At 28.6% G+C, this 12,500-nt stretch overlaps 1 protein-coding gene across 1 annotated transcript in view; it reads left to right on the top strand.

Moving 5' to 3' along the window:
• Positions 1–12,500, top strand: part of cep85l (centrosomal protein 85, like) — an 88,442-nt gene that overhangs the window by 56,111 nt on the left and 19,831 nt on the right. Inside the window, 1 exon segment of the mRNA XM_073853100.1 lies at positions 11,166–11,251. Within this exon segment, the coding sequence (XP_073709201.1) occupies positions 11,166–11,251 (86 nt within the window).

Raw genomic sequence — 12,500 nt, forward strand, 5'->3', positions numbered from 1 at the left:
ATATATATATATATATATACATACATACACAGTACACACAAATATATTATGTGAACAAAATTTTATTTTATGTACAATTAATTGCGATTAATCATGATTAATTGATTTTGATGCACTAGTCTAAATTTTTTGGGTCACGGTATATTACATTTTATGTATTTGCCCTGTTTTTATGTAGTGAATATTAATATATAGATATACACAGTACACACATTATGTAAACACAAACTTTTATTTTGGATTCGATTAATCACGATTAATCGATTGATGGCAGTAGTCTAAAAAAAGGGACACAGTATGTTCAAATTTTTATGTCTTTTACAGTTTTTATGTAGTGAGTATTAATATATACATATAAATATTCACAGTACACACATATTGTGTAAACACAAACTTTTAACGTAGCATGCGATTAATCGGTTTGACGCCACTACTCTAAATATTTTTTTTGGGACACAGTATGTTCAATTTTATATATTTCCATTGTTTTTCTGTAGAGAGTATTCTAGATCTAGAATAGCTTTAAGCGAGCACTTCAATCTAGCACCTACCTGTGCTTAATACCAACAGGTGATTCTTATATAACACACTGCTGAACTCCCAGCTGCATTACAAATGTCCACGGCACTGCCTTTATTGGCAATTCTGAGTACCGCCACCTCGAAAGGAGCCAGCGTGTCTCCCTTGTGTTGTCCCAGAATGCCAGGAGGTTGATGGACGGCTGTCTGGAGGGCCTTGGAGAGAGCGCAGTGGCAGGGCGTGATAGAGTTCAGGGAATTGGCACCAGATTAGCTGTGCAATGTGACAGAGTGAAACTGTTCAAGTGCTGTAGCCGAAAGGCATCAGACCTTTCCTGTGCTCTTTCCCGCATTTGAGAGAGTGGATCTGACTTTTATACTCTTTACCAAGGGCAGCTGTCCTCTGTGGAAAAATCAGTCTTTTTAATTGCTACCAGCTACATTTTTAGAGTCTTTTTTTTTTTTTTTTTTTTTTAGATATTTTAGCTTTTGCACCTTTTTTCCATGTCTGTTAGATCTGAAGAAATTATATGCTACTTGTAAACACTGACACTTAATTTATAGCAGATTTATATTTATATTTTATAAATTTTACTATGGATACACAACACATTTACTAACCAATATTAGATATTTAATTGTCCATTTCTGCCTGTATTTATATTCAGACTATCTTTGCCACCAACTAGTGCATACTTAAAGTAATAATTTATAATGTTTTGATGCCTTGCATTTTGAACTTGATTTTGTTTTTGTATTTTATTTGATATTTTTTATTATCATGCATTATTTTAGAATATTTTAACAAAAAGTTGTTGGAAAATTTGTAAGAATTATTGGAATAGCAACTGGAGTAGCCCTGAACACCTTGAGTAGCTTGTTTCGGTGTGTTTGTTTAGGGTTGAAGCTAAACCCTAGTATGGTAGCTCTACAGGAAAACCCTGGTAAAGACAAATTTACTACAAAATTCTAAATGGTCAACGTCCAAAAAGGCAGACGTAGGAAAATCCATTCTGAATCTTATGATTTTTGGTCAAACTGTTCAGAAATTATAAACAAAAATGTAAATCTTTTGACCAGTAGGTGGTGCTGTGTTGAAACTGCTAATGTGCCTTCAGGTCGTGCCTGGTCTAAAACATACCAAGTTTAGCCCAAATTCGCTATAGTGTTGCGAAGATACAGCCTCGTGTCCATTTTTGTGCTTAATGAAAACAGTTTGGTATATTTGGTTTGGTGCGCCAAAAAGCTTTTGATCTGAGCAAATTTTGGTGAAAATCGGACAAACCTCAGGTCACGCCTAGTATTAACTGTACCAAGTTTAGTCCAAATCTGCTAAAGCATTGCGAAGATATAGCCTTATGTCCATTTTTGCTTGAATTTAATCAAATCCGTTAATGCGCTTTACGAAAATGGTTTGGTGTATCAAAAAGCTTTTGATCTGAGCTAGGGCTGGGCGATATGGCTGAAAACTATATCACGATATCAGTGTTTCATATCGGTCGATATCGATAATTATTGATATTTTTATGACCCATTTAAAATAAGGACCAGGAGAAAAATATATTACACTCAAGCATTTTTATTTTAAACTTAACCTGCCTCTGATCATAATCCCCTCAGTTATTAAGACAGAAATGTCAACAACCATGGAAAACTCAAATAATTAAAATGTAAACAAAGTCTAAAGTCACAATATACACCTAATTATCTCTTAATCCTCAATTCAAACCCCATTCATTGTCGATGAAGTGAATGGTCAAGCTAATGTATGGCCCAGAAGTACGGCTGGACCACAGGTCAGAGGTTGTTGCAAAGTACAACACAATCTTTTCTCTTGTGTCTTCTTCACAAACAATTACAATCTTTTTTTTTTTTTTTCAGAAATTCTTGTTTTAATTTTTCTGATAATCAAATGAAAGCAAAATCAGATTTATTTTTAAAAATAAAAATAAATGGAGCTTTACTTTTTAAAATTAATGCATAGAAGAAAAATTATATTCAGTTAAAAAAAGGTTTAATAATAACAGTATTTTTTCAACAATTAAGTGGTGACTCTATATTTTATTTTTTATCATATTGTTCTGTTACATGTTAAACCGTACTTTTATTTTGACAGGTTGTCGTGAAGTTTCAGTGTGTAATACAGAATGAATGATGCTAGTTTAACTAATGAAACGGTAAAATTGACCAAAAGTGACAATAACAGCAGCTTTGGAGATGTATTATGGAGTTTTTTCTGTTCATGTTAGATGCAAAGGCCAAAAATTAGCGGGAGCGTCACGTGTGCAGTATGCGTGTAGTGAAAATAAAACGCGTCTCCTCAATTCATTCATATAGAGGCAAACGGAACATGCAGGATTCTTATTGAAAAGGTGTTTTTGCATTTCAGTTTTCACAGACACTAGTCCATATCGCGATCTGAATTAATTAACAGACAAACTTTTGATTTATTGGTCCGAAAATCGACGAATTCCACGGCATTCCGCCCTATAGTAAAATCCGTTTTTATGAATGGAGTCCGCGATCCCGTCTGTGAGGAGACATTGTAAACGCGCGATCATGTAGAGACAGAAATCAAATGCCGTCGTGTAAATCAGATAAATAACATAAGGCTATTTAGTTTGTTTAATACAACAACATGGACCCGTTCTGTATGAAAGATAACCTTAACTTCTATTGTGATCTGGCGCTATGAACTGAACGTTAAAGGGGGGCTGGGCGGGCCGACGAAGAATACAAAATATCGAACGTTTTATCGAACACATTTTTTATTGATATCGATCTCTTGTCTATCGCGATATATATCGTTATCGTTTTATCGCCCAGCCCTAATCTGAGCCAGTTTTGGTGAAAATCAGACAAACCTCAGGTCATGCCAAGTATTAAACGTTCGAAGTTTAGTCCAAATCCACATAAGCGTTGCGAAGATATAGCCTCATACATTTTTGTGTGAATTTCGTCAAATTTGTTAATGCGCTTTATGAAAACTGTTTGATAAAGAAGCTTTAGATAACTTTTGCCAGAATTGTCTGAAGATGAACTGAGCCAATTTTGGGGGAAATCGGACAAACAAAATCAGCTCATGCCTGGTATAAAACGTACCAAGTTTGGTCTGAATCTGTTAAAGCGTTGCGAATATATAGCCTCATGTCCATTTTTGCACAAATTTCGTCAAAATTTGTTAATGTCTCTATCTCAAACTCTCTAGTGCCACCAATAGGCCAAATTTGCACTCATGTTTCTGCTATAAGATCTAGATCTAGGCCCATGCCGAGTTGAACGTGTAACAAAATGTAAATTTCTACTGGTCAGTTTTGGTGAAAATCAGGTCCATTATGGTATAATCAAAAAGCTTTTGATAACTTTTTGCCAGCATTGTCTGAAGATGAATCAGACAAACCTCAGGTTATGCCTGGTGTAAAACGTACCAAGTTTAGTCCAAATCCACTAAAGGGTTGCAAAGATGTAGCCTCATGAATTCCCTTTACGAAAATGGTCTCTTATATCAAAAACCTTTCGATAGCTTTTTGCCAGCATTGTCAGAAGATGATCTGAGCCAATTCTGGCAAAAATCAGACAAAAAAAAGGAGTTCGAAAAAGTTTTTTCAAAGATTTTAGATTTTGCGAAAATCGATTTTTTTTTTTTAAAGTCATCCTAGATGGTTTGTTTGTTTTTTAATCAAAATTGACCTGTAGAAATAACAATTTTGGTATACGTTTGTCATGAGCCTATATCTAAATCTTACCATTCAAAAGTTATTATCAGAAATATGAGTGCAAATTTAGCCTATTGGAGGCACTAGACAGTTTGAGATAGAGACTCCAAACTTGCTATGGTTAATATTGAGACTGTCCTCTATCTGTGTGCCAAATTTTTCCATTTTTCAACTCCCAGAGTGGAAGAAGAAAAAGAAAACTAAAGGATACCTAAGTATAGATTCCAGTGTCAAGCATAACATCAACAGAATTATCAGCTTATCAGTACTGAAGTTTTAATATATGTGCATCTCCTTGGGAAAACTGACCAAAAACACGTATGTCCTGCCCAAACTTCCTGTTTTAATAGGAAATACATCTGTGCTTGTCAGGTAATTTACTGGGGTGTTTAATGCAGATTTTCTTCTTTCTTATTGTGGTAGTAGTTAATAATAGAATATGCAGAGGAGGTTTCTCCATTCTCAAATGAAGTTCTATTCAAAGCTGTTGACTCGAGGGGAACGAGGACCAAAGGGAGTATAAAATTAAATACGCAGCATTTTGCATTTTGTGGCCTCAGTCTACTGTAATGAATGAGGTTCCTTCCTCAAGCAGCTGTTCTTGTCTTAGACTATTTAAATGGCCGCGTGGACGGAGACAAACAGTGCTGTCACGAGCTTTGAGAAGCAGGTGGAGGAACAAGTTTAGACAAACTCCTGACTCATAAAGCTTTTAGTTTATATAACAGCATAAAATTTGGTAAACACTGACGTTTATTCCCAGTAGGTGCCCACTTACCAAGAGGACAGGCGCTGTACTCTTTTTGTGCTGTCAGTGGGACTTATCTGCTGTGATGCAAGTTTTATAACTTGTTTAGTTATCAGTAAGTGATATTTATCATAAAAACACCAAGACATTTTGATATCGTAAGACTGTAACAGTCTGCATTTATGACAGATGTGTGAAGGCCTAGGGTATCTTATGTAAGTGTAAAGGTCCTGGTCTTGATAGGAATGGCGTGGTGCTTCTGGCATGTGGTGACAACACCCTCCAAAGAGACAAGCTGGTGGGGAATGGCAGCTATGTCCTGGCCTACACGCTCTACACCCTTTAACGTAAAGCCTGCTGGTCAGATGCATGGAGACGTCACTGGGCTGCTGACTTTCATTTGGTTGAATGGTTGGCCTGCTTCCAGCTTTCAATTAATAGTATTAAGCCAAATTTGATCATTAGTGTCTAAGAAGTTCTTGTAGCCCACAGATGGTCTGTTAGACTGGACAGACTGCTTTCATGTTTGTGTTAAAGGATTATTTAATTCCAAAAATGAACATTTTGTCATTTAATCAACGAAGTAAGGTATTTTAATTATGTGCTGGTACTGTACGTCTTACGAATATTTTGCTTAAAACATGTTCTTTTCAGTAAATATCACTTGGTTTGTTATTTTGTTGCCAAATCAAATCCAGTGACAGCATACATTTTTAATTATAGCTTAAATGTCTTAACAATGTGTCTGTTGTTTTATTTTTTGAACCTTAAAAGAAAAGTTTCAAGAAATGTTGCTTAAATGTCTGCTAGTGCTGTCTTTAAAATAAATGTCATTTTCTTAAAATATCCTGTGGGTAAAGTAAGTACATATAGATAGAAATAGATCTGTTTATAGTATATCAACGAAGTAGCGATTACTTTAATTTGAGAAATTTTAATTAATTACATTTTCAATTTATTATTACAGATATGTTATTATATTAAATATATTATTATAATTAATATTATTTGTTTCTTTAAAAAAACACATTTTTATTAATTAATTTGAAAAATGAATGAATTAATTAAAAATATATTTCTATTTATTATTACAGGTATATTAGTATATTAAACATATTTTTATTATTATTATTAGTAGTAGTAGTAGTAGTATGTTTCTTTTAAAAAATATATATTTGTGGCAAAATATTTTTTTGCGAAATATTTTAATTAATTTTTCAATTTATTATTACAGGTATATTATTATATTAAACACATATAATTATTTTTTTCTATTTTTTTATTGCAGGTTAAGTTATTAAACACAAAATTATTATTAGTAGTAGTAGTAATATATGTTTCTTCTCAAAAATTATTTCTTTTAAAATATTTTTTTGAAAAATAATTATTCAATTTATTATTGCAGGTATATTATTATATTAAACATACAATTAGTAGTAATCATGTATATTTCTTATTATATTTTATATATATATTATATTTATAAAAAACTTCTTAAAAACATTTTAAAATATTTATTTGAAAAATATTTTAATTAATTAATTTTTCAATTTATTATTATAGGTATATTATAATATTAAACACAAAAGTGTTATTGTTTGTAGTAGTATGTGTTGTTAATTATTTTAATTATTTTTTTAATTTATGATTACAGGTATTCTATTATAAACACAATTTTTATTATTATTATTATTATTATTATTATTATTATTATCATTTGTTTCGTAAAAAAAAAAAAATGGTATATATATAATTTAATGTTTTAAATTGAAATGACATGAAATGTGATTTACCCTAGATCTCCTCTTATAACATTTATAGGTGCAACTGACCAATTTGTGATTGAAATTTTTTCAATGTTTTAGTCTTTTATTAAAAGAATAGTTGTTTTTTTTATTTCTGAAAATGTATTAAGATGTCTATTTTAACATTAAGCTTTGTCTGTTTTAGCATTTTATATATATTATGTTAATATAACTATATATAGCATTTACATTTAACACTTTTATGTTTTTTTTATTTCTTTTATTTTTTTCAAGGTACACATTTCTGATTTGCTGGGATTTGAACTCATGGTTATATTCTCCTATTTGAGCTACAGGAAGGTTAATTCATCTGCAAGTTGTCTATTTAGAAACTTCTAAATAGACTACTTTTACAACTTTTTAGGGTCCTTTTGCACCCTTTTCATTGCCGAAAGAAAGACAGTCATTCTGTTTTATCATTTTTGTGTGAGCTAATCCTTTAAGAGCGAATAGAGCGAACCGCCTACTCAACTTCTCCCCATCCATTCTCTGTCATCTGCTTCCCAGCCTGTGTTTGTTGTCACTGCTGCCAACCACCCAACTGGTGATGGACTCCTTCTGCAGAGCTCCCTGTGCGAGCGGTTGGTGCTCGGAGCGCACATACTGTGGAGATTTGAGCCAGCTCGTTGTGTTTACCACACACCGACTGTTAAAAATATCCCCAGCTATGTGAAGAGTTGAGGGAGGCCTGGCAATGAAAGTGGCACCTGCTTCTTATCACCACGCAGTTTGCTGCTGGGACTAAAACCTCTCCAGAGGCAAATAAAGGCATGTTTGCAGGCTTGAGTGCGCCACTTATATGCACCGCTTTTATAGGGTTGGCATTTGCGAGTTTGGCAGCTGGTCAAGTCTGCAGAGTCGGGTCAAGGAAACAATACACACTATTTTAAAGAGTAAAGAGATGTACATGAGTGTTACGGCCCTATGAGTTTGCCGGTGTGTTGCGTTCTTTCTTTTGTTTTCTCTCACTGTCATCTCTCAGGTTAGCCCCCTGGTTAATACATCTGATAACTGGATGTGTATCTGGCATCTGCGGTCAGTTGACCACATTAGTTGAATGCATAGTCTAGTGGACGACAACCATTGGTCTTCATGGATAAAATGTACCATACCTTTTCCAGTGACCAGTGCATGACTAATAAGAGTTGTTTGATTCTGAATAGTTGGTCATATTACAAAGAAGCAGTAATGATGAACATGGTTATAAAAATAAATAACATAATATGTAAAAGATTTTAGTTTCTAAACTAATTTGAAAGTATGGATTTTTTTTTTTTTTATTAAAGTTAATTTTAAAATTATTTATTGTTATTTGAGACACCTAATGATTTAAAGTAAATAAGTAAGTTATTTAATTTATATTAATTGTAAAATATTAAATAAAAAGAATATCAAATAGAGATATTTTGAAAATAAGTAAAATAATACATAAAATATTTTACCATTTCTAACCTAATTTGAAAGTATTACTAATTATAATTTTTGTAATTAATTTATATGAATTGTAAATTGAGTAATTTGAAAACATTAAATAAAATAATATTTAAAAATAATAATTTTGAAAATATATATATAAAAGATTTCACAGTTTTCTAACCTAATTTAAAATTAATTAATAAAAACATTATTCACTATAATTTGAAAATATATATTAGGGCACCTTATGATTAAAGCAAATAAGTAAATTATTGAATTAATTTCAAAATATGAAATAAAGTAATATTTTGAATGATAATTTAAAAATAAAGAAAGTGATAAAAGATTGTACCGTTTCTAATCTAATTTGAAAGTATGAATTTTTTTAATTAAATATTTATCTTTAAAATTATTCATTGTAAATTTTGTAATTAATTTGTAAATATATATTAGGGCTCCTTTATGATTAAAGTAAATAAGCAAATTATTTAATTTACATTAATTGTAAATTATTTAAATAAAATAATATTTAAAATAAAGATAATTTGAAAATAAATAAAATAATATGTAAAAGTATTTACCGTTTCTAACCTAATTTGAAAGATTTTAAAATGTAATAATTAATTAAAAATTTTAATTTATTGTAATTTTTGTAGTCAATTAAAAAAAATACATTGAGGCACCATACGATTAAAGTAATTAAGTAAATTATTTAATTTGTATTAAGTGTAAATTATTTAATTTAAAAAATATTAAATACAATTATATTTAAATAAATATAATTTGAAAATAATTAACCTAATTTAAAAGTATGGATTTTTTAAATTAAATAATTAATTCAAACATTACTAATTGTAATTTTTGTAATTAATTTGAAAATATACATTGAGGCATCTTATGATTACAATAAATAACTTATTTAATTTATATTAATTGTAAATAATTTAAATAGTTTGAAAATACTAAATAGAATAATATTTAAAATAAAGATAAAAAGTCAATTGGTAAAAGATTTTGTTTTCTAACCTAATTTAAATGTTTGGATTTTTAAAAATTAAATAATTAATTTTAAAGTTATTAATTGTAATATTTGTGATTAATTTAAACAGTACATTTATAAAATTAAATAATACAATTTAAATAGTTTAAATAAAATTAAATAGTTAATTCAAAATTGTGAACTGTAAATCCATTTTTTAGGTTCATTATGAGACACAATCATAGCAATAACTATGTCTCAACAGATTCCCTTGTGCTGTAGTGAGTTCTAGAGTCATGTGTTCATGTCTGGTGTATGTTTAGTGTAAACCGCAGGATGTGCCATCATCAGTGAGCTCTTCAGTGGTCCTTTCAGCACTCTGATAGCAGCTCAGTGGGCCATTTGCAATGCTCCCCTAATAATCCTTATGTTTAAGAGTCATGACCCGTCACCCTTCACTCAAACATGCACTGCTCAAGATTGTATACATACTGACTTGAGGCCTATGAGGAAACTATGTGTTACATGTGTAGCTGCTGTTTTCTATAAGATTTTATGGGAATTCCAGGAATCAGGCCTGGAGAACATAACATAACAACCAGACGGATCGTTTTATTTGGCAAAAATATTAAATAAAAGAATATTTCAAATAAAGATAATTTGAAAAAAAGTAAAATAATACATAAAATATTTTGCAGTTTCTAACCTAATTTGAAAGATTGGTTTGTTTTTATTAATTAAAAAATAATTAATTATATTTTTTGTCATTAATTTGAAAATATATATTGAGGCACCTTATGATTAATGTTTTTGTGAAAAACTCTTTGGATTCATATGAATTGTAAATGATTTAAATAATTTGAAAACATTAAATAAAATAATATTTAAAAAAAATAATTTGGAAAAAATATATAAAAGATTTTAGTTTTCTAACCTAATTTAAAATGATGGATCTTTTTAAATTAAATAATTAAAAAATGATGAACTGTAATTTTTGTAAATAATTTGAAAATATATTAGGTCACCTTATGATTAAAGCAAATTAAATAATAAAATAAATTATTTAATTGATATTAATTGTAAATTATTTGATTAATTTAAAAATGTGAAAATAAATAATAAAGATAATTTAAAAATAAATTAAATATTTTACCGTTTCTAATCTTATTTGAAAGTATGATTAAAGTAAATACGCAAATGATTTAATTTACGTTTATTGTAAATTATTTAATTAATTTGGAAATATGAAATAAAATAATATTTGAAAATAAATAAAAGATTTTACAGTTTCTAACCTATTTTGAAAGTATGGATTTTTCAAATTAAATAATTTAATAAATATATTAATTGTAATGTTTGTAATTAATAAAAGAAAAATACATTGAGGCACCATATGATTAAAGTAATTAAGTAAATTATTTAATTCATATTAAGTGTACATTATTTTATTCAAAAAAAATATTAAATAAAATGATATTTAAATAAATATATTTATAAAAAAATTGCTGCTGTTTTCTATAAGATTTTATGGGAATTCCAGGAATCAGGCCTGGATAAAATAACATAACCAGACAGATCTTGTTTTATTTTGGGACACTGCTATGCCCACCATTATGAAGGCAAAAAATAATAATAATAAAGGATAGATATATTTCAGTGCATGTGTTTGTCATTCACATCAGCTACTTCCAGAGAGTCACTGATCTCCTTGAAAAAACTATGCATGTTAAGTTATAAACAAATGCATAATTAGATTCAGTAGCGCAAAGACTGGCTGTCGTCCTCGAGGCGAGAAGAGACCTTTCCGAACCCCCTGGAGTTGTTCAGCGTAACGCTGCGTGGCTTTGGTGGCAGTTTGTTGCTGATGGTGATTATGATGACAGAGTATGCTAATTACAGTGTGCTTACCATAAGTACACACTAGCCTGACCCTGTGTGTTCACAGATGACGGGTTCTAATGCTGTAATTATTGTTTGGTGCAGATGCTGGGTGGAACGTCTCTCCCTGTCAATACCCTGGTGAAGATTAAGGAGGGACTCCTGAGGCAGAGGGAACTGGAGATTGACCGGTGAGTAAATAAAGGCACGCAAAGAATGCTCATCAGGATGTGGGCTCAAATATATATTGAAATGAAAGATTAAGCTAGGCCAGAATGGTTCACCTCAGTTTAAAGATTTAAAATTGAAAGATTTCAAAAATATATTCAAATATAAAAAAGTTATATTTGAAGTTTAAAAGATGATTATAAATGGATTTTGATATTTTAAATATTTATGAAATGATTTTAAATGTATATACATTTTAAATTTCCACATTTCTTAATTCAATATAGAAATATTTTATTACATTTATTATATGTAGATATTTGTTATTATAAATTTATTTGAAATTAATAGATTTTATATATTATATAAAAACGATATATAATTTACATAATTAAATACAGACATATTTTATTAAGTTTGTTATATTTATATATTTAATATTATAATTGATTTTTTATTAATATACATTTTAAATTATTAGATTTTATATTTGCCACATGAAGAACCTTTAATTCTTAATTCATTAATATGTAAATATATTATATGATATGTAAATATATGAATATTTATTATTATATAAATAAAAGATAATTTACATAATTAAATAGACATATTTTATTACGTTTGTTATATGTATTTAATTATTAATTGATTTAATAATAATAAATTTTAAATTAATAGATTTTATTTGCCACATGAAGAACCTTCATTTCTTAATTCATTAACATGTAAACATATGAATATTTATTATTATATAAATGAAATCTAATTTTAAGAATTAAATACTGAAATATTTTATTGCCTTTACATTACATTATCATTGCATTTTATTATATGTATATATTTAATATTATTATTATTAATTGATTTTAAATTAATGGATTTTATATATTACATAAATAAAATATAATTTAAATAATTAAATACAAAAATAGTTTATTAGGTTTATATATTTAATATTATTATGAATTGATATGAAACTAATATACATTTTAAATTAATAGATTTTATTTATTCATTAATATGTAAACATATTATATGATATGTACATATCTAAATATATATTATAATATAAATAAAATGTAGAATTTACATAATTAAATGTAAAAATATTTTATTACATTTATTATATTTATTTGATATTATAAATTGATTTTGAATTAATATACCCTTTAAAATTATTCGATTTTATATTTTCCACAAGAAGAATCTTCAATTCATAATTCATTCATAAATCATGTAAATATATTATATTATATTACACTATATATT

Source organism: Garra rufa, chromosome 13, assembly GCF_049309525.1.
Source record: "Garra rufa chromosome 13, GarRuf1.0, whole genome shotgun sequence".
In the NCBI taxonomy this organism is placed as follows: Eukaryota; Metazoa; Chordata; class Actinopteri; order Cypriniformes; family Cyprinidae; genus Garra; species Garra rufa.